Source organism: Monomorium pharaonis, chromosome 4 (genome assembly GCF_013373865.1).
Source record: "Monomorium pharaonis isolate MP-MQ-018 chromosome 4, ASM1337386v2, whole genome shotgun sequence".
NCBI classification, from domain to species: domain Eukaryota; kingdom Metazoa; phylum Arthropoda; class Insecta; order Hymenoptera; family Formicidae; genus Monomorium; species Monomorium pharaonis.
The window spans coordinates 9,400,843-9,424,490 of record NC_050470.1 but is presented as its reverse complement, the minus strand read 5'-3'; the positions used below and the strand labels follow the sequence as shown (position 1 = coordinate 9,424,490).

Genomic DNA, 23,648 nt, shown 5'->3' with positions numbered 1-23,648 from the left:
CCAGAGTTTTAACATTGTTGTCAGTAGTGATTATTGTCTGATCAAAACAAGCGCTCGACCATTGTCGCACTCTGTATATATACATAAATATTATACGAATGTTATACATGCATACACAGGATTGTTTAAGAAAGGTGATTTACGAGTAATTATTACAAGTATTTTTTATTCTCAAAAATTCGCTCATATCTTTTGTAATCCATGTTCTTTTTTCCATATCGAATTTAATTGATTTTTGATAATTATTGTTCGATATTGAGTATTTTATGATGGATGTGACTAGCATTTTTCGCTTATTTAAAATGACTTTTAAAATATAGTTTTATATCTGTTATATATATTTTTGATATATATATTTTTGTTGTAATAAATGTAAATGTCTAAATTGAAACTGGGTTGAAATTGTAGCGGCCGAGTTGCAAGGATGGATATGTTTAAACGTAGCATCATTGGTGTTTTTTTTTCTGTTAACAAAAAAATCGGACAATATTGATCGTTCTGTTCTCAAGATATTGGAGTATTCCGAGAAAAATGAATTTATTTGGACTGCTAATCGCCGCACTTCTGGCAATCCGGTATGTATTTATCAGATGAGGAAAAAAAGCAACATTGGTCAACGTTGATGATCAGTAAAAATCGTAAAATTAGCTTACGATCAAATAACTTGTATATTTAGGCAAAGTTAACTTCAGCTGCATTATGAATCTCGACCGATGTAATCACGGTCCTATTTCGACATGTGGCAGTTTTTTCTATAAGGTTCGAGCACACAAATACACTTTGATTCGACGATTTCTCAAGTATTCTACACACGATATCGTGAACATTTAATGTTATTATGATTGTATTAATGCCATTAACGACTTATAATTAAATCATGTATGGGGATGTAACACACATTTAATAAATACTTTTGCAAATCAGCCTGCGTTGCGTCATACGTTATTCGTTTTTATGCAATTCATTATGCATTATGCATAATACATGTATATACAAAATTTTTTTCTATTTCATTTTTATATAAAATTATATGTTTGTTTCTCCGTAATAATAGTGTAAAGTTTTTGCAGACAGTTTTCTCTTATTTATTAATCGTAATAATGATAATATTAATAATTATGTATAACACTAATAAAATAATTTAAGTCTGTCAGTATTGTTATCATGCTTGCGCACGTTTTTTTACATTTTTACTTATATTTATCTTAATATATATCTTTAATTTACTTAATTTGCAATAATTATGAATTATTTTATAATATCGTTATTGTGATTTCTACCAAACTTCGATTAATTGATGACTAATTTGTCAAGTAAGTCATACAACATTTTGTTAACATATATTAAAGAAAAAATTATTTTCATATTTAAAAAATATTAAATAGAACTAATAATTTTTTCTTTGATGTATGGAAAAAAGAATAAAATTTGATGAATGACGGGTTACTGACTAAAAAATTTTGTAAGCGACTGTCTCGATTGAATTAATCACCGATATTAATTGACTGACTCAAGTAATGCTTGTAATAGATTATTGTCAACATAAATAAAATATTTTAATTTTTTGCTATTTGGCACTTGGAAAGAAAAATCTGTTTGGATGACGAATTGAATGGCTAAAAATTTGGTTGTGGTCTGCTTTTACCTCAATGTAAATTAACTTTAATCTCATTTTATTTATTTCTTATTCTTATTTATGTTTTTCTAATTCTTAGATAGTTAATCGGGCGATTAATAATTTATTAAATCATTACTTTGTATTAAATTTGTTAACATAGAGAATAATTTTTTGTTATTTGACACATAGAACAAGATTCGGAACGATGTGTTATTATTTACCACAACTATGCATTTTTTTTTTTGTAACTCGTTCTGAATCTAATCTTTCTATGTCTCAAATAATAAAAAATGATTCTCCAAGTTAACAAATTTAGTACAAGCGGACTTAATTCTCCCCGGTACAATTAGTGATTTAATTAAGTTAATCGAAGTGGGTACATCCCTGGATTCCCAACTCGCCGAGACCCCAAGGCACGGCACTGATCTTGGAGACGTTCGTGCTGGTTCGTGCCGACCGCCGACGAGGAACGAGAAACAACGAGAGACGGCGCGGCAGGTAACGACGGCGACAGCGGATGACAAGCGGAGCCCGGAGCCCCTCTTTGTCGCGACGCGTTCCTCTCGCTTCTCTCGCGGCAGTAAAGGGAGGCGGAACGAAAGGAAAGAGGAAAATGCACCGTCGCGTTTTGTTTGCGTTGTGAACCTCTCCTCCCCTCCTCCCGCCGCGCGCGCGAATTAATCTCTATCGTCATAATAATCTCGACGGGCGCGACGGCGACGGCCCCCGTCACTTACTGCACGTCACGTCGCGCGGACGCCGAGGGAAGGAAAGGGTTATGAGGCGCCAACGGCATCGCACTGCTCGCGCCGTCGGACGATATTTTTATTGCATTACCACTACGGATCCGTTCAGCGTGGCGGGCCACTATGGCGGAGAAGTGCAAGGTACGTTCTGCCCCGAACCGTGGGGATCTTAGCGGCGACGGCGACGGCGACTCGCTCACGGCCGGAGAACTGCCAACGTGGCGACGATTCGACAGCTGACTGCACGGACGGACGCAGGACGTTCGACCTGGACCAGTAGATCTTCCTCTTGAATAAACGAACGGGGATGTTCTCGGTGATCCGCGACGGACCCGACGCGTTCGATCTCCCGTAACAGGGACGTGATTTATATGTGCACGTGTGTCGCGCGTTATTATTCGTGACATCTCTCCGAAAATACTTTCACATTTATGTACTTCCGCCTATTCTCTACCTCGCGTTCTTCCGTGTATTTTAACCAAATGGATTAAAGATTAATGAAGTTGTACGAATGTCACATTTCTTTGCTGTCAATTGGAGTAGTAATTTCGTGCACTGCAACGAATTGAACAGTTGCAGCGGTGATGTAACAGCTGATCAGTCGATTGCACTTGAATAACAGTGATGTAATTGAATCTCCTTTGATATGGGACCTTGATATTACAAATATATATATTTCTATTTATGTTGTGACATCTTGTGTATTGCAATTGTCTAATCACCTATTTTACCTGAGTATAAATATTGAGCCTTGTGTTTGTCAATTAATGTTATTTGTTATAAAATGATTGCACATGCTTGTGGATATGAACTCATTAAACAATCTCAACAGGAATGTGGCTGTAAGTGTAGCATTTGCAGCCAGGATAACCAACAGCACTGTGACATGCATCTGCATGCGGAGATAGAGAATCTGCGCCAGCGGCTGCTCGAGAGGGACAATCACATTGTGACAATGGAGACACAGTTCTTGAACGAGGCAGACAAGTTCCCGAACGGGGAGCTCGCCTCCATGAAGGAGGAGCTGCTCATGTGGCAGGAGAAGTACTCGCGCTTGCACGAGGCGCACAAGAGGGTGCAAAAGGTCAATCAGAATCTGGAGGACAAGTTACTGCGAATAGTGGACAAATGCGAGACGGAGAAAGGTGCCTTCACGAAGGATATAGCGACTCTGTCCCATAGATTAGCCGATGCGAATTACACGATACATCGATTGACTCATGATAATGTAAGTATCCCATCCTAGTTATCAGGGGATTGTGCCATACATTTCTACATGGATTATTCATGTATTATATTTACCTTATTGTTTGTACAAATCTTGTTCAGATACAAGCAATGTAAATTGAATAATATAATAGAGGAAAAAATAAATTATAAGATTATTAACATGCTTTTAGTATTAATAAAATCAAGATATAATATTACAAATTAAAAAGTAAAATATAATTTTTACTATTTTTGATGAAATCTGAATCTTTGATGATTAATTGATTATTGTTCACATAGACACTTAAAACGGATTGCATAGTTTATATTGTATACAAGTAATTTAGATTTCTTACATATTCGTATACATACACACACACACACACACGCGCGCGCGCGTGTAACCACTTTACTTTCATTTATATATATGTATTCTAGATTATTTAAATTTCTTCCTGTTTTTTTAATTTAATTTTTTTTTCTTTGCTAAGTTTTATTTTATAAATAGAGTTAAATACTTAGAAAAATAATTTACATTTATATATATTTTGTATATAAAATTCTTTCTTTTCTTCTAGGAAAAATATAGAAACGACGTTAGTTTAGCTATCCAATTGCTTCAGTGCAAGCCTTCCAACTTTGTGGGTCACAAATATGATTCGGTAAGATATTGTTTTAACATGAAATATAAATTTTAATAAATTTTATACTGCTATTTGTTTAAGTTTTATTAAGTCAGTGCTGTTTCGTGTGTTAGTTATTTATTGTTGAACACGTAATTCACTTTATAGTTCCAATATAAATTTTATACATTGAAATTATTGAACATTAAAATTTTACAATGACATTTTACTCATATTTATAAAACAGTGAGTCTTATTTTTATTTTTATTTTTATTTTATACACCAGCAATGTTATACATGTGCACGCATAAACTTTTGTGCTTTATATTTACATCTTTTACAAGTATAAGAGATAGAAACATGAGTGCAGTGCAAAATTTGATATATTTCTGTATTAAAAGAAAGTCTAAAAAGAATTTGTAAATAAAATATCTAAATTTGTCAAGAAATTCTAATGATATCTTTATGTAGCAAATATATTTATTTATATAATTTATATTTAAGAAAATATTTTTTATAGCTTTTGCTTAGAAATGTTTTCTTACCATGACACAGACAAGTCGATGTCTCTTAAATTTAAAAAATGTGCAACATGTTTTTGAATGAAAACATGAAAAATAAAGATTTCAGATTGCCATTGTATTTCCTTATCGTTACAGCTACCTTCTGAGGTGCAGGCTAAAGTGCGGACGTACGTCGCACAGAAGCGGTGTTCTACACAGGATATGGCGCAGCCGGACGTGAAGAGTATCACAGTGCCGATATCGACATTTCCGCCGACAGCGATGGTGTACAATATTAGTAAGCCTACAGTGGAAAAGCACAGTGATGACGATAGCGACGACAGCAAGCCACCGATGGACATGGTGTCGGCGGCAATCATGGCAAAGGTTCTGGAGGATCGTGAGAAGGAGAGAATCTTTGCCAAACACTGCGACACGTGCACGTGCCACAGAAACGTCCTCACGATCGATACGGAGACCCAAACGTACGTGCCTGATACATTCCCTATCTCTGAAGGTTATGCACACAGTGCCGAGAAGCAAGCGTCGGAAGGTACGTCAAACGGTCAAGAGAAGTATCAAAGCAAAGACAAATCGAACCTCACGACGCATGCGGTATTCTATGAGATCAACGAGAACGTCAACAAGATTCGCCATCACATGAACGGCGATTGCGTCAAGTATGCCGTGTCGCAAGTTCCATGCATCAAAGACAAATTCGTCAGCAGGAGCAATAGAAACGCGCAGGATTACGCGACTACGGAGGACAACATTACGAAGGCCAGTTTAAACAAGAAGAACTCGTCTCAGGGTCACGAAAACAAACGTTCGTGTTCGAGATTAAATGATCTTAACAGAATAAATGTCGACAAGACATCCAAACCACTCAGGGCTAACAAGTGCGATTCTCCGACGGTCGACAAATCTGCGAAGTATTCGAACAAGAGCGAGAAGAATTTCTTCGAACATCTCGATAATGACTGCTTGGCACCTTCTGACAATCGACTCTCTGACAAGGAGCAGATGCACATTGATATCATCAACGATAGGCTGTGGAAAAACGAGTGGACGAAGTTGAAGTCCGAGATGGATTCTGCGAGGGAGAGCAAGTGCAAGATGAATCGCGGTATCGAATTCGATATTATTAATGATCGCGATTGGAAGAATGACAGATGGGCGGAGCGACAGAATACCCGGACCACCGCGCAGTTCACTGTGATTGAAATCAAAAGTCCGGACAACAATGTGAATCACAACGACGGTAGTCAGACGGGAGTGACGACCAGTCCGAGTTTTAGCAGCGACAGCATGGTCATCTCCAGTTCTGATCCATCTAGCAGTTGCAGCGATGTCGTGCAATCGTTGACCGGTGGTGCCTTCAATTCGAGCACCAAATCCAACTCAAGTCAGAATCGCGTAACTGGTCCGCGGAACTGCCTGGTTCGGGTTACGTCAGGCTCGAAGAACATTTTGTTGGACAATGCCGGCCATTACAAAACTGTGTTGTACAACGGCGGCAGCGGTGGCGGTAGCGGCAGCGGCGTCGGCGGGAATGGTGGCAACGGCAAGATCAGCACTGCCTTGGTGCACGCAAAGAAAACATCTCGAGCCGGTTCTGAGCGTTCGACCTCGACTGCCAGCGAAGACAATTCAACGCCGCCAGTGTTGCTGCAGGACAATCAATTGCAACGAGTGGCCGAGTGGGTACAGTCGTCCATGTGTGTGGAGAATTCCGCGCTGCATGATAGCAATAAAATTAAGTGCGTAGAAAATGCTGTGAGCGATAACACTTTGTCATCTTTGTATCTGAACGACCCTCTTATGAAGCGCAAGTCTTCAGAGCAAGCTGGAGACTTGGATCGCAGCGTCCGAGACGCGCCGAATAAATCGTCGAAGAATGTCGAGAATTATAACGAGAAGAATGTAAATAACGAGCCCAATAATATTGATATCTTAGCTGAGCGTATAGAACAGGACGAAAGCAAAAATCTCATAACATTCGAAGATGAGCATTTGCTGGATTCTCGTAAAGATCTGGATTACGAGGTGAAGGTTACGAAAGAGATGGAGGAAACGTATCTGAAGCTTGCAGCGAGTCTAGATCCGGTAACATTGAGTCTATCGAGTACCAGCAACGCCGAATTGACGATCGAAAAATACAGAAAGGATCACAAGAGGCTTTACACGCAGAGAGTTCAAGATAAGGCGGGATCAAAAGCTTAATGCGTTTCTCAGCGAATTCTTCGAAGACAATTAACTATATCAAGCAGGGAGTTCCTTTAAAGATATAACAGAGCGTTATTTTTTGTAACTATATTGAAGTAAGGCTGTACCAACTCGTGAGTAGCATAGGGAAAAGAAGTTCTACGCGTCGCTGCAAGTAAATTGGTTTTATTTGCGTTTGTTTGTGAAACCCGTAGGAGTGATTATAGCGCGAGGTCTCCGCGAAAGAAATTTAACCGAAGGTAAAATTAAGTGCAACATGGTAGCCTGGTTATATAACGTCAATTACGTAATAATTCTGAAACTATGGAGCAACGATACGCTGAGTTATATGCAGAAAATTTTCGTTATTTGAAGATATGATTGCGTTTCTTATCAAACAATTTTTCTCACAGTCATATAAACAAAAATGTTGAATCTCAACGTTGATTTGCAATTTTCTGCGTTTATTTGCGTGTATAATCTTCCTCACATGCTTCTCTCTTTGACACGTATGTGTTAATTAATAATTTATCATTTTCATGATGTATATAAAAATGTATGTCCTTTTGTCAGTTTTCTTTAAGTTTAATGCACATACTTTTTTAGGATAAATTAATTTATTCATCTTATGTTAGGCTAGTTAATCTTTAGAGTTGTAAACAAAGTCGAAATATTTGAGAGTAATTATTATAGAAAATGATATTAAAACGTGCCGTGTTGCAGTAAAATTTACTATTGAATATTAAATGTATTAATTTTACTCGTACAAGAATTATTATACGGTCAGTAAATATGTATAATTATTTAATTTTATAGCAAAAATGTGAATGGCTAATCATGTATATGTTACAACCAAAGTTTGCATGGTGTGCAGTGTAGCTATTGCTTGAGTCGTGTCAGCATTGCACAACGCGACTGGACAAAGCCCGTTAAAATGATTTCTTAGTGGACATGGTCTGGTTTGATGTGGGCAAAGTCAACATTGTCTATCCAGTGGTGGGAATGTCACCAACTGTTGTTACATTGCGGACTTTGATTTCAAGTGAGCAATGTTGCCATTGCTAAATCTCTCGGGACAGAGTCATTGAAAGACGCCTGCATAGCAGGACCGAAACACTGCCCTTATCGTACTCAGTCATGTTGTGCAATGTTGACATAGCCCGGATAATACCGACACTGCACACCATGCGAATTTTGCCGATAACATATATATTTTTCCCAGTCTTGCAACGCTGTTGTGGTTAAGAACATAGAAACGACAATATTAACTTATGATTAACTTATGATGCATTTGGAGAATATTGTTCCTGATAAACGTTATTTCATTCACGTTTATCGTATTAATTTCTCCTCATGATTTATTAAGTATTCACAAGTTTTTGTCATACCAAAGCTAGATGAATTTGCGACATGGACACTTTAATCCTTTGCATCTGGAATTACTCCTGTTATTGCCGATCTTGCAGCGCAAACATACTCAAACGCTAAATATTTAAGCTAATTTCTAATATACTCAGCTTTTAAATAATTGCAGCAAGATCCATCGCGTCCGTGAATGATATTAGGGTACAAAGGATTAAACGGTCATTTAGTCTTTTAGCCTGTTTGTCGATGCCACGAATGAGAATAATTTGGCAGTTTACCGCCGCATTATCGACGTTCGCAAAATCCGGTGGAATGTGCGTAATTTTACGTGGAAATTACCTTAAGTTTGTATTGAGATTATATTAGAATACGAAATAATCGCATCTGGTTTTGTAAAGTGGCACCCTAGACTCGAAGGATTAAGGGACTTGCTACTTCGTGTAAGTTTTATTTAGACTGATTTGTACAGCAAAAAATTGCTTCCAAGCGTTTTAGTAATTTCAGCATCATTGATTCATCGTTAGGTCGACAAGAACATTGTACAATGTTGAATGCGCTACAATAGTTCATTGAAAATGTTTGTCAGATTTCATGTTGATCTAAGCTCGTCGTTTCGTTTGCGCGTTACTTGCGGCTACGTAATCGTACTTCGTTGCGACACTTGTACAGCTAATGACTTAGTCTCAGTTGTATGTATAAGCTCGGATTAACTAGCTCTGGTTAATCTCGTTCTTCCCTCACGATCTCACTCGTAATACAATTAGAGGAATAAAATTTAGCTGGAGAACTAGAAAATTCTATTTATAATTGAATTTCTATCGATTCGTCTATCTTCTTACTCGGGAAGAAAATGAGGAAGGAAATGGTGCTACTAGGTGGATCGGATGTAGGAAATCGGCGAGAGAGACCGGGAGTTTTCAATTTTTCAACCTCGCAGGTTTACCGGTTAAGGCAATAAAAAACCACTCCGGTTATTGCTTTCCAGAACATCGCTGTAGAAGAAAAACTCAAAGGTCCCTAATCCCAGGGCAGTCCTTTGGTAGGCGAGTCACAAGATAATTCTCTAAAGTGATCGCCAACATCAAGGTCTGATGTGGCGCACTGTAGAAAAAAAAAGGAAGACCTCGAAGGTTTAGAATTAGGCCTTTCAGCAATATTGATTCCTGGCGAATCGCACGGATTAATCGCTGCGTTGCGGATGATTAGAGTTAACGCACATCGACGACGATGAGTACGACCGAAACGCGGGCGAACGAATTCGCATTTCTTTCAGTATTAGTCGAATACGCGCCGACAATTAGGAGCGTGACTACGTTCATAGGAGGTACGCAGATACAAAGTATGTGACAATATATACCTCATGGCTTTTCGAGTACCAATACTTTTCGTGCAATACTGACTCGCCGACTCTTTTGTAAAACGTAAATTAAGAATCGCGCGAGCCACCGAGAGAGAGAGACGTGCTTCGTTGCGCAAAAGCCGTTCGATTATTCGACGATTAAACTATAGCCGACATTTCGAAAACGGCCAATAACGCGTCACGCAAAGAAAATACGCGATTTCTTCCATATTTCGTATGACTCCGTACTCGCTTTATCAATCGTTTCACGCACATACGATCAATTGAAAAAAAACGCAAATAGTGATCAATCAAATTAATGGAGTACGAAATTCATCTTCGCCTCGCCGCTTTCATCGATCGTACCGGCAATAGAATCTATTTCTTTGATCGATTATCTTACTCTGTACATATCGTTAATTCCCGAACGTCTATTAAAGCATCATAAACATTTTCTCTGTAAAAAATTATACAAAGCAGCGAGTGCTTTCTTTTAGACATATATGCTCTTGTAAAATTTTTTGTTTGATCTAAGGAGGTATGCTCGATACGGATCTTAGCAAAAAGTGACTTATATTATCGAGGACATAATAGTTGTTAAAATTTTTGCATGTATTTGGTTTCTAAATAGAATCACATGGAAATAATGGAATTATTGATTATAACTGTGTAAAATTAAATTAATGAAATATTTTTTTATAATCATTACTAACATTTTACATTCTGTTTGTATACTTTTAATTTGGTCTTTAAATTTTGGACGGTACAATTAGACGGACTAACTGCTATGTTTCAATACTTATTTAATCATAATCTGGCATCTTACAATAGCTAAAAAAGCTGAACGATGCGCGCATAGCGCGCGTAATGTAATATTCTAGTTATAATTAAAATTTTTAATCGATTGACTGTGTAGTTCCTAAGAAAATGAAAATTTAAGTTTCATACATAAAAAATATTTTATTAGTAATATACATATAATCTTTTCTTTTTATTATTTCTTTGACCCTATTTCCATTTTCTAATTTTTCTTTTTAGTTTTTTAGCTTTTTTAAAATTTACTCTTATTAATATTTTTTTTAATTCTTCTATATTCTTACATCTTAAAAAAAAATTATTTTTTGTATATTCTTAAGGATATAAACTAATATATTTTTTAAATATTTAGGCTTTCTCCTTTTTTCTTTATTTTAGTTTTTGAAATTTTCCTTTTTCTATTTAGCATTAACACTTGTCTTACAAATAAATTCCGCTTATTTACAAACAATAGAATTCACAATACTAATTTATTCTAAATCTGCAAACAATTCAAAATTGAGAATTTTTAATTTATTTAAATTTTATTAATTTATTATTAATTTATTTAAAAGTCTTCTTTATTTTAGTATTTCAGCATATAAAGTATAAACTAGGTTTTTTCAAACTATCTTTTTTTTTTTTTAAGATATGCACTTTTATTCTCCTCTATAATTCTTGATTGTTTACTCACGTTTTTACTTTTTTCTCTTTCCAATTTTGTTGTTTCCTTTTTTTTACATTTTCTCTTTTTTTCGCATTTTTTAATTTGTTTCTATCTCGATATTATCATTCTTTCAACTTCTCTTAATTTTTTTCCTATACATTTGCATCATTTTCCTTCGTTTTTTTCATGTTCTCCATTAATCTCGTTTTTTTATAGTTTAGATTTTTATTGAAATCTCAATATGTCTAAGTTTAATTATGCCGACGAACAATATACAATAAGTAATGTGCCATTATTAAATTTATTAAGACGTCGTCTGTTCAAAACATTCCAAGTACATCAGGTAAATCTTATTTTTTACACTTTTAGGTTTACTTTTTTGCTGTTTCCTCTTTTTAAATATGAAATTTAACATCTTTTCTTTTTTCCCGTTCTTATTTCTGAATTTCTTATTTTTTTGACTTATTCCTAAACTTTTTTCTTTAATTAATTCTTTCAAGTTTATTTGTCCGTAATAAAAGACAATTCTGCTTTTTTACTTTTCTAGCTTAAATTTGTGTCATTAATTAACATCTAGGATAAAAATTTCTTTAAACTTTTCTCGCATAATTCTATTTTTTTAAATAATTTAATTTAATTAATATATTTTGGTTGTTGAATTTGATTTACATTTTTCTTTTTTTTCTTGAAAACTTTTTTGATTCTGTTCTTGCTTATTTTTACTAATATCTTTCTAGTGATATTTAATTCTTTTAAACACATGCCCATTTTCCGCGCATTTTCTTGCCATATTACTGTAAGTGAGGAACACAATACAGATAGTAATATTATCTAATAATTTATATTAGATACTAATATAACTAATTAGGTGTAAATTTGAATGCACAAAAGTAAATAGTATAAAGAAAGGTACGTAAAGAAATATTTGATTAAAAAGCATAAACATATAGAAATGAATTATTTCCTTACGATTATGCTAATGTAACGTAACAAAGAAATGAGAAAAAATGATTTATTGAAAAGTAAAGTATTAATAAAAAAAGAATATATTGATAAAAACTAAAATTACAAAAGGTTTTTTAAAAAAAGAGTCGTTTAATGCATCGGTTATAATATGTCGAAATTCTAACTTAAATTTTTATTTTCTTGGAAACTACACTGTTATATATAATCAATTGAAAATTTTAATTATAATATTTTTCTTTAAATAATATTTTATATAATTTTTAAACAGAGTGAAAAGAATATTTTGATCTTCCGATCATACTTCCTTAAAATATTTACAATAATTCGAGTATTGTATCTCATGCGGAAATTAAAGACGGATTCCTGTCTAGAGGACCAAAATATCCACTTTTTTGATTTTTTTTTCATTTATAGATCCTTAAAAATATTTCCCTAAAACATTAAGTTAAAACTATGTAAAATAAGAAAGTTTAAAGACATTGATTCGTAAGGAGAAATTGATATGCATCAAATACTCATATTTAATCTTTTTTTTTTTGTTAAGTAGAGAACTAAAGTTTAAAGCGGAAAAGATCTGTATATGATTTTGATACAACATAGTAAAGTTTACTTTTCTATTAATAAAGATTAATTTTAATTTTAATCTAGATTTAACTTATTTTATATCTTTTTCTAATTCTTGGAATTAGAAAAAGCTAAAAAGTAACTAAACCGAGATTAAAGTTAATTTACATTGAAGTAGAAATAGACACACACACACACACACACACACACAAAAGGAGTGAATAACACTTTTATTATTTTGCATTCAATCCAGTTAACATAAGATATTTTTTTTTTATTTACCAAGAGATAATAATAAAACAGGATGTAATACTTGGTTATTAGTTGATATATTGACTGTAAAGGTCATGTACAAAATTTTTACATTGCAATTCTCATTGGTACAGAAACAATGCTACAAAACATGAAACAATTATGCAGAAAAATGGCTTCTAACATATAAATTTTGAAATATAGAGACTTACAAAAGTCAGAAATGTTATCTGAATATAATTAAATATGCATTCCAAATTTTATATTTATGAATCCAATAACTACAAACAAAAAATCAAAGGATCAGTCTAAAAATTTATTGTCTAGACAGGAATTTCTCTTAGGACAATTCTCCAATTTGAGATGGCTTTGTTCAAGTATTTTGATTTATTCCGCTTGGCATTATTGTTCTTATGTTTTTGTTTGAAATTTTTCTAAACTTTCTAAAGCAACACGCATTAAGTCAATTAGATCCGCAATTACCGATCTCATGCGATACCGACACCCGAAACTGTGTGAGAACGACTAGGCTAATTTGACGTGCGTGCTAATTACTTTGCGCGTTCTGATCCTCTGATGTAGGATCGTGGGATTCCTCGTGTAAGCGATTTGTCTGTGAATGTTAACGATCTCTGGATCGCAGACAAGAGGGGACCGACGGCCAAGAAACGGAGTCGATCCTCGCAATAAAATAATCCGTGTATGACAGCCGTATCATTCTATTCACAGCCGAATGTATCATATTCAACATGACGATCGATTATCACGTATAAGTTCTGTAAATAAAATATATTTAAAAAAATAATACGTATGTGTAAATGTCGTTAAAAATTGTATTCGACGCGTGTCGTTCCGTCTTTCTTCGATTTCACAGTTTCCGAAAATATACGGAAATGCTAATTTATTATCCGTTTAATGTATTATTTTCGATTTCAAATACTTGAAAGTTTTATATTTTATATCATCTTTTTTTAATGATTTCTACTGTTACCTTTATAAGTTTTGATTTTTGTACTTGACATTTAAAAGATTTATCAAAGTTTATGTCCCGAGAAATCCAAAAAGAGATTAGTTCCCGAGACGTTTCCGGGCCCTCGATTTCGGCGTCGCGACGCTCGCCCGTAGGAACGGCGCGCGGCGAGCGTCCGTCTCGCGCGTTGATGATGACATAAGCGAGGAACGGCGCGGAACCCGTGTATTACAGGCCGTGCCCAGCTACGTCCAATCAAGCTAATGTTCCAATAATTCGGGGCCAACCGCTTAATGAATGAACGAATAGCCTCGACCGAGAGGTTCGATTATAAATGCGACGGCTTACGTGCTACACTGCGTATTCCGCCGGCGCTGCTCGGCCGCACTCCTGGCAAGGTCTGCGCAGCCCTTGGGCACCGAGGGCGAGGGGGCGGGAGGGTGAAGAACACGTGGGTGGACGAGGCGTAGGTGTTGCGTGCGAAATTCGTGCGAGCTTTCTCCTTCTCTCTCTCTCTCTCTCTCTCTTTCTCTTCTTTTCAGCGTAAAATTATTTGAGCGTTCTAACAATTAAATGTAAGGGGCTCGAGAGTCCGAAGGATAAGTCTAAAGTTTCGATTTACATGGGGGAATTGCGTTGTGTTATCGCTTCAATCAGCATCTTAGACGTGAGTCGTCTTACTTTTTGCGGTCTCCGGCCTCCCGGAAAAAAAAATATCTAACGCGTGGAAAGTTTTTTCACACGAATTATAGAAATTATTGTAGAGAGATCATATGGTTTCGTAAGATGCCATTTTTTTCGCAATCACAAAGGTTTCTGCATCGTGAAATGTATTCACCGTGTACGCCACCAGGCAGGTTACTACGAAATTGCAAAACAATAGTTTCCCCCTGTGAAACCTCGGTCTCTTCATCGGCGAAGAAAATTCGAAGCGCAAAGAAAGTCTTTCCGTGAATCGACAAAAAAAAAGTGCGACCGTTCGCTTCGGTCGCAGTTTTTGACTCGATACCGAATTTACAAGGCGAGATTTTGCGAAGGAAAGGATTTCGCGAAGGAGAGGAACGCTCCCGTACGTTCTCGCCGAGAGGCGGGAAGCCCCGACTGCACTTTCACGATCGGGAGACGCGCGGAGTTCCTCCGCCCGGCGGCGGCTCTCCCGCACGCGGTGGAGAACGCGCGTGTTGGTCAACGCGCCCGCGCCTCCCCGAGTGACCACCTTCGGCGCGTATCCCGCGGCCGGCGGGCGCTATAAGTCGTGACGGGCGAACCCGCGCCAGTGAGGACGCGTTCGTGTTAGCGCGAGGACGCGCGGAGCCGAGATTCGAGGCCGAGGGCGACGGGCGAGAGAGAAAGACAGAGAGAGAGAAAGAGTGCGGGGCGATCCTTACCGCCCGGGGGCTCCCACACTACCCTCGTGCGAACATCGTGTGCATGCCTCCGCCGCCACCGCCGCCGCCGCCGTGGGGGTTGCCGCCGTAAATGGTGTCGAGCCCCGCGACCCCGCGACCCCGCGAGACAGGTAAGACGACGTCGCGACCGTCACAACCCCCCCTCCCCCTCCCCCCCGTCGCGAGGCGCGAACGGAACGGCGGATCGGGTGGCAGTTGACTCCTACCCCCCTTTCGCGAAACGGGGTAGGAGTCGACTGCCACTCGGCTTCCTCCTCCGATCGCCCGAGGAGCAACCCCTCCGTACAACCCCGAGCTGGTGGATCTATCGGTAAATCGACGTCATTCTCGACGTGGTGGACGTTTTTCCCTCCCTGATATATAAGTTTGCGAGAAGTGCTAAAGTTTGGAATAATTTGGCGGGAATTCGATTCTCTTTGCCATTCCCGCGCGAGGTGGTGCGAGCCAGGGGTGGCTGTTGCGTTGGGGGGAATCTGGAGAACGACCCGTCGTCAATCATCGATCGTCCGCGATCGCGCGTGCTTTTCTCTCCTGAGCCTACGAAGTCCCCTAATTATCATCCGCGAGACGCTCTCCGAATTGAGTACGAGTCGCGAATCGGAGACGGTAGAAGTAGAAAGAGCACGCGCGACTCGTCCGAGTGATGTATGTCGCTTAATGGTGGTGTATGCTAATTAATGACGATGGCAAGACACGGAAACGCTCGCGTGCAAGCTGACGAAAGGAGGGAAAAAAAAAAAATCGCCGAGGGGAATCTATTTCCCTTTTAATTACGCTGTCACAGTGAACTCGGTGAAATTTCACTCCTGCAGTATAACGCATAACGGTCCCCGATATATTTTCATTTGTGTGAAACTCCGTTTCCCTGATCTTTTAACGACTCGCGTCTGAATTACCGAGAGCTCATAACCCCGTGCGTCAAGGACCAATTAGGAAAACTTGCGGGAGTGAATTGCACCGGTGCTCCTTTCTTAGACGACGAGATAAAAAAGAATCGGCAACATTGGAACAATTTGTACGCGGAATGTTCAACTTTTTGCAAATGACGTTAGTGTAATCGACTGATCGATCGCTCCGACTTCTTTTTTCTTTCGGTTTGCGTATTTAATCACAGGATGGGCGAACGCGGTGAATTAATGGGATTAATCGCAAGGGTAATGACTCGGAGCGTCTGTTAAACGTTGCTCGAGTTTGCCGTTTAAGCGATCCGCTCGCGGTTTCTTAATTCGACTGATGCCTTTGCAGGTTCGAGAGCAACGCTAGCGTAATTTCCACGTGCAAAGTACGCGTAATTATTGACGTTCGGCACATCCTATAATCGTCGGCGAGTTAATTGGCCTTGGGCGATTGAGATTGACACAGTTTTCTCTTTCTCCCTACCCCCGCGGACGCGTGGGGTCGTAATAGAAGGACGGGGAAGAATTCGCTGAATATGATTAAAAAAAGCGCGTGAATCGCTCCGTTCATTCAGCCGAAGGAGAGTTTTACACGCCCGGCTCCGCTCGCGGTCTACGTACTTGAATTTGAATCGGATCGATGTTAGGAGACGGCGCTTTCTGTGTGAACGAAAAATCTTCTTCTAGTTGAAGTATCGATCCTCACGATGCCGGACTGTTTTACACCTTGACGAGGACGATCGGCTATTCGTTCTCGACTGAAGATTCGATTACGTTGTCGATCGAATCTTCAAGACGCGTTTACTTATAGTTCATTGTGTAATCTGAAGGATTTCTCGTAACAAGCCTTAGGAAGTAAATATAAACGGAAGGTCTATTTTTAAATATGACGCTCGCTTTATTTATATTGCTTTAGTTGAGCAATAATTAATAATAAAGGTACACGGAAAAGAATTACTCTCAAATTGAAACTTATGTATTTAAATTAACGCGACCCTTGTTTCATATATATATATAAGCAACAATATATAATATTCTTAGAAGAATTTGAAAATCTTGAATTGCAAGATGTTATAGTCTTATTTCAATACTATAAGTATTATTTTAAAAATATGATATAATTGTTTTGATAATTTTATTCTAAGAAAATTATAATCTTTGATTTAAACATGTAGTATTTTCTATCCAATATTTTTCTTTTCCATTCAAGAAAATTATTCTTAAATAACAAGAATATTAGTTTCTTGGTTAAACTATATAAAATTTTGAAATAAATCTTCATTCAAGTAAATCTTTTTGATTTAATGTGATATAATCTCATTTCAAGATTTCCATTTTGAAACTGGAGATATTGTCAAAACAAGAATATTCTTTTTTGCTATGTAATTAAGAATTGAGAGGAAAAGAGAAAAAGACGCAATTCTCTTATTTTTTAAACTATTGGTTTATGCGCAGTCAAAGAAAATTTAATTTAGTTGCATACATATAAAAGCAAGTGTCAAATTAATTCTTATATACTCATATGAACGCGTTTATTGTTTCATATATACGCAACAATATATAATATTCTTAGAAGAATTTGAAAATCTTGAATTTCAACAATATTATAGTCTTATTTGAATACTATAATTGTTATTTCAAGAATATAATATAATTATTTTGATAATTTTATTCTAAGAAAATTATAATCTTTGATTTGATCATACAATATTTTCTTTCTAACATTTTTTCCTTTCCATTCAGGAAAATTATTGTTAAGTAACAAGAATATTAGTTTCTTGATTAAACTATATAAAATCTTAAAATAAATCTTCATTAAAGTAATTTCGTTTTCTTTAACGCAATATAATCTTATTTCAAGATATTTATTTTAAAACTAATAAAGATATTGTCAAAATAACAATAATATTCTTTTTTTCTGAGTAGTCGAGACTACGGGGCACATTTTAAGGTTGCACTGTAGGACTACGTTTATCGATGACAACGCGGCCTTGAATAGTCTTCAGCAATCATCTTCGAGTAATCGCGATAGTGACTTGCACGCGAGAAGTTTGATGCGTCTGTCCACGTGCGCGCGAAGATTTATATTTCACGATCCTCGGATCAGAGTAACGCATCCTTACAATTAACAAAGCGGATGTAAAATTTTGTTTTGTGATGCATTGCAATTTGCGTTTTCTCCGAACGAGATACGGTGAAAAAACTGAGAGGAAATCGAGTCCCCTCGAAAATCATTCTGTTCATCCTATTGAAAGACTATTGCGAATATCTTCCGTTTAATATAAGCTCACGAGCTTTTATTCTTTTATTTTTACATGCAAGGAACAGTTTTGCGCTGAAATTTATTTAAAAATTTAGCTAGATCAGAAAATAATTTCGTTGGATTAACGAAATAATTATGCAGGACATTCAAATATAATAAACAGTGTCATAAAAAATTTTGATATTTTAACAATTTGCTTAAGCATTTTACATAATTATTTTCCATAATGTGTTTATTTTATGTGTGGTTTTATCTTTTTTGTAAAATTTCTGTTTGATATAAAAAAAATAATAAGTGATATTGAATAGATAAAAAATAATTATAAGACTAATTTTTAAACTGTTTCTTTTACAAATTGTTTTAAACAGTTAAATTTAAATATAAAAAATTGCTTATATGTAATCATATATATTTATGATTAAAAGTACATATATGATTATAGGCAATTTCTTTTTACAAAGGAAAAAAGCTCATATGAACATGTATATTTCATATATAATTACGTATGTCTATACATTTTTATACATGTCTCGTATGAAAATTTTTTTACCGGATCGGTAAGACTATACTTTCCGTTTGTCAAGCCAGTCGGATTGTAGCTCTCGAGATCGGGGGTGGGAACTTTGTGGCGCTTTCGAAAATCGCACGGCTGGGTTTGCGAAACGCTGAAAGAAAGGAAGATAGAGAGAGAGAGAGAGAGAGAGAAGCTCGGTTATCTAACACGCACACGCACGTGTTTTATCGTTCATTTTAGTTCCACGCGAGAAATCGCTTCTTGCGGGAGGCGCGGTCGAAAAAGCGGTACGTCTGGATTTATAGAGCGAGGAAGTTCCGGACGCGCGGCGTAACGTTCGCGTAATACCCGATCATTTCGAGCAAAACGGTCATTATGATCCTGTATTAATTGCTACGTGGCAAGACGTATCGTTTCCCGGTGTGGACGGAGTGCGTCTCGGAACGAGACTCCAGACTGTCGGGAGAGCTTCCCTGTTTCGAAACGGAGTTTGCGTTATGTACGCTGTACTCGTTACGACAATGGGAGCTCATTAAATCTAAAAACGTAGAATTAGTATCTGTTTTATCAGAAAAAAATGCACTTTAACAATCTGCAGAGGAGACAGACTTTTGCAGGTAATTTAGTGGAACGATGACAAAAATGTATCAGAAAGCATAAAAAATCTGCAATGGTTATAATCCTTTCTAAAATATTTATTATTATTCCTCTCAGGATTCTAAATAAAAAGAGAGATATAAAGAGAAAAAATATATAATACATTTAAATGTCGAAACTTACGAACGCGAAAATAATTCTCCATCTTGGTCACGTGAAACAAGTTAGGAATAATGTTTAAAAGAAGAAACGTTTTCACGCTGATTTTTAAACGTAATAATTTAAATGTAACAAAATTTTTCTTTCGTGGATCGCGGTCAAGGAATATTTGATGACCGAAGCGGCCGTTTTGGTTTAACGTCCGACCAGCCTCGAGGAGTTCCACGGGAGAATCGATTGTTACGCAAATGTCCCGCTGTCCGGAACTTCCCTGGTCGCTAAATGCAGGTATAAACCCCCCCCCCCCCGGGGGGTCATCGACCTTTCAGGGTACGGCGCCGCGCGATCTGCATTCTCCGTGCACCTTCGACGCTCGAGGCCGATTCACCGATCGACTGCGCGATACGCGCGATTGCAACAGCGGCTGTGAATCCGCGGCCGCAAATGCGTGTCTGGAAAGCGAGACAACGACGTACAATTAAATTAAGTATTACCCGACGGATGGCTAATTAAGGACGCGGCTCGGCGCGCGTCTTTCTTGACTCCGTCGCGACGCGTCGATGGTTTTATCGACGATGGCGGACTGGTGCTTAACCGGTCAGAACTTTAAGGGTGGTATTCATAGTCGAATCTTATTTAAAGATCGTCTCAAGCAATGTCTTAAGATGCTAATACGGCTCTGTGATTGGCTGATGGCATCTTAAGACAGTACTTAAGATGATATTAAATATAAGATCCGACTGTGAATATCGGCCTAAAAGAGAAGTTTTGCAGCGGAAGTAAAGTTGTGCCAGGAAATGCTTGTAGAACCGAAGCCCCTTTGTCGAAGCGAGCGAAGCACGATCAATTGCTGCGGCAATATTTCGAATCTTCCAAATCCGAATGTTTTAGTAATCAGTCTAAAAAACAGTTTGCAAAAAATTTAGAGAAAGTTTGGGTCCATTAATAAATATTTATGAAAAAAATGAAGAATTAAAAGGGCAGAGTAATACAAGATTTCGATAAAAAATGTGAATATTTATTTATTTATTTTAAGTTTTAATGATGTTAGGAATTTAAAATTTAGGATAAACAAATATTTACCTTCCTTGCTGAAAAATAATTATTTGAAATAAGAAAATAATAATAGACATATTTATTTAAAAGGTGTTTTTATAAAAAAATATTATTTAAAATAATATTTTGCGTAGTGAATATAAAAATCATTTTACCTCCTGATGTCATTAATAAATAAATTTTCTCTATTTTCTATTTATTTGTTATTTTCTTTTTTTTTAAGAGTACAAAATAAAAAATATAAGTAATAAAAAGCATATATCTATATTTTTGTAAATTTTATACATTCTGCCTTTTACTTATTTATTTACTTATAAATATTTGTTCATTAAGGAATATTGAAAAACTTTTTCACCTAAACTTTTATTATATCTAAAAATAAATTTTAAGATAAAAATAAACAAACTATTTATGCATTATTAATTGTTTAAATCATTCGAAGTTACACTGATAGAAAAATATATGATATTTACGACTACAATTGCATAATAAAATAATTATAGTTAGGTATATCACTTTTATAATAATTATTACTATAATATTGGTAATAATAACTATAATTTACATTGTTGAATAACTATAAAATATGGTTGGGTCTCCAATGAATCATAAATTTATAGTTGACTTAAACTATATTATAGTTTTCATAAACATAATATTAGTTTATGCAATTTATAATATGGTTGCTATAACCAAAATGAAAATTTTTATACAGTTAGTTGTACCATAAAATGATCATTATAAATATAACTATATATTTATTACCGTAAATATATAGTTATTATTACCAATATTATAGTAATAATTACTATAAAAATTATATTCCTAATTATAATTATTTTACTATGCAAATATAGTGGTAAATATCATATTTTTTTTTCTATCAGTGTAGAGTTGATGACGAAGCTACATTTAGTGGTGGTTTTGAATATTTAGAATATTTTTGACTCGATTTGCATAATTAAGTCAATTAAGTTCAGACTATAATTTTCAAAACGTATTTGGATAATTCGGTAGTTTCACTGCTGTCGCACTCACGATTCACGATTGATGGCGGATATTCGGTAAATTATTTTACATGCCTCCGCTCGTAATTTACGTTCGAGATCCCGGCGACGGTCACTTCTACACCCGCGATGTTCTTATTTAAATTTAAGCGTCGGCCTCGTGATCGATTAGGGTATTCAAACAGTGACTAAAGGTCAAATTTGCGCGTTACGTCGAGAAGTACGGTATTCAAACAGTGCTTTATCGAGGTCGCCTCTATATTTTGTACGCTAGAGGTATACGTTATTCGGACAACGAGTGAAAGTAAACATTGCACGATAAACGATATCACAAGAGGAGATTTTCGTAAATATGCACAGTGCACGAGATTGCGTCGTAACTACATGAAATTTTGCGTATCGAGGATTCCCTTTGAGAATCGAAGCGAATCGTGCACGACGGAAGGTATAACGATAATTTCCTCCTTTTTTTTTTTCCGAATTCAATTGAAATAGAACGAGCGTCTTTATGTCGGGTGTCCATTCCGGAAGTACGGGCCTGCCTATATTTACGAATGAGATAATCAGCGTGCATTAAATGATAATGGTGCGCACACATGCAATATGGATTTACAAATATGCAACCTGTCGCGCAGAATAAATTAAATGCACGGAATGAGGTACAGATGTTGACCTCTGATCTCTTCGTATATTTAGCGCGGAGCACGGCCGCTTGGTCTTTTCATTTCCCGTTGACGCGAAATAAATGCAATTCCTTCATTATGTAATAGGGACTTAGAATTAGTCATGCCTGACGCTCAACGCGTTGTTGAACAAAGAAGAAGCGCGGTTTAATTGGGGCGAAAGTTCTCTCTTTATTTCGCAACGCCGATAAAATCAATTTCCGTCTTTCGAAATCGCCGTCATTAAACGCATCAGCGTAAAAAAAATAGAAATGACGTTAATAATTTCACGTTCCACGATTATCACTGATGATAATTGCAAAAGAAGAAAATGTGAACAGGGGAGAGGGGGGGGAGGGCTAAACGGCATTGTGGTCGATTGATAACGAGAAATATAATTACGGCTTGAATTTCTGCGCTTCCCTCAGGCTTAGATTTCTATTCGTTAAATGCGGCGTGGCCGGGTAACGATGGAAATCTCGTGTCTCAATCTTTTGTAATGATAATGGCAGGCATCTCGTCGGTTTTTTGCTTAATGAGACAATTAGGAAACTGTCGTGATGGGCGAAAGTACGTATCCAGAGATCCGTGTTACTTCGGCCATTCCGCGTTATTTTTACGCCTTCTTCACGTGCCAGTTATTGACGTGCGATGGTAATTACGTAGAGTGCACGGTGCATCGGTGCATAAGCGGATGTGGGGAATTTTATGGAAATCGCGAACTTATTATCGAATCGCGAGATCCACGGCGCCAGGCCAGCGAGCGGAAACGCAGCTATTCTTTCTCCCTGGCTGCGCAAAAATATATTTTTTATTTAATTACACAAAAGGGGAAGATAAATCGAAGTCGCAACCTATATCTATTTTTATCGATGTAAATTAATCTCAATTTAATCTCGGTTTAACTTACTTTTTATTTTTTTTTTTATAATTTTCAGAATAATTCTTAAAATTAATTTTAAATCAATAGAAATAATTATTAAACAAATAGAATTAAATGGGGCATAAAATCAAAAGTCAAGAAATATAGTCGGCGAATAAATATCGATCTTGTAAAAATATTAACAAGTTTTGCCAGCTCAACGCATTTTACACTCGATAATAAAAATTAGTACTTTTAACAAGACCTGTTTAAATAAGGTATTTTTTTTTAATAACAAAATAGTTAATTGCATATGTAAAATATACATGTAACAAAATTTGTTTATCTATCACCGATTAAAATTATATAGTTGATATAAACGGTTTAATTACTGCAAACA

At 36.4% G+C, this 23,648-nt stretch overlaps 2 protein-coding genes across 4 annotated transcripts in view; both read left to right on the top strand.

Annotated features, from left to right (window-relative positions):
* The first annotated feature begins 1,062 nt into the window (after nt 1-1,062).
* LOC105840641 lies at nt 1,063-10,261 on the top strand. 2 transcript variants are annotated; one of them, XM_012687638.3, is made up of 4 exons: nt 1,063-2,505; nt 3,197-3,592; nt 4,152-4,235; nt 4,857-10,261. In XM_012687638.3, exons 1-4 carry the CDS (start codon nt 2,488-2,490, stop codon nt 6,921-6,923), a joined length of 2,565 nt encoding a protein of 854 aa, XP_012543092.1. In that variant the 5' UTR covers nt 1,063-2,487; the 3' UTR covers nt 6,924-10,261. The 2 variants fall into 2 exon arrangements, with proteins under 2 accessions (XP_012543092.1, XP_036141202.1); XM_036285309.1 differs by having other exon boundaries at nt 1,063-3,592.
* Nucleotides 10,262-10,743: 482 nt separating this feature from the next.
* LOC105831130 (serine-rich adhesin for platelets) overlaps nt 10,744-23,648 on the top strand; it is a 44,374-nt gene continuing 31,469 nt past the window's right edge. The window contains exon 1 of one of the 2 annotated variants that reach the window (XM_036285300.1): nt 10,744-15,342. The gene's annotated coding sequence lies outside the window, so the exon portion shown is untranslated. The other variant, XM_036285301.1, reaches the window with a different exon arrangement.

What these genes read in the sequence shown, in the direction of transcription:
- LOC105840641 (XM_036285309.1), top strand. Translation starts at nt 3,149, where the DNA reads ATGATTGCACATGCTTGTGGATATGAACTCATTAAACAATCTCAACAG. An exon ending in ATCGATTGACTCATGATAAT is followed by an intron (nt 3,593 to 4,151) that starts GTAAGTATCCCA and finishes CTTTTCTTCTAG; the next exon opens with GAAAAATATAGAAACGACGT. An exon ending in TGGGTCACAAATATGATTCG is followed by an intron (nt 4,236 to 4,856) that starts GTAAGATATTGT and finishes TTATCGTTACAG; the next exon opens with CTACCTTCTGAGGTGCAGGC.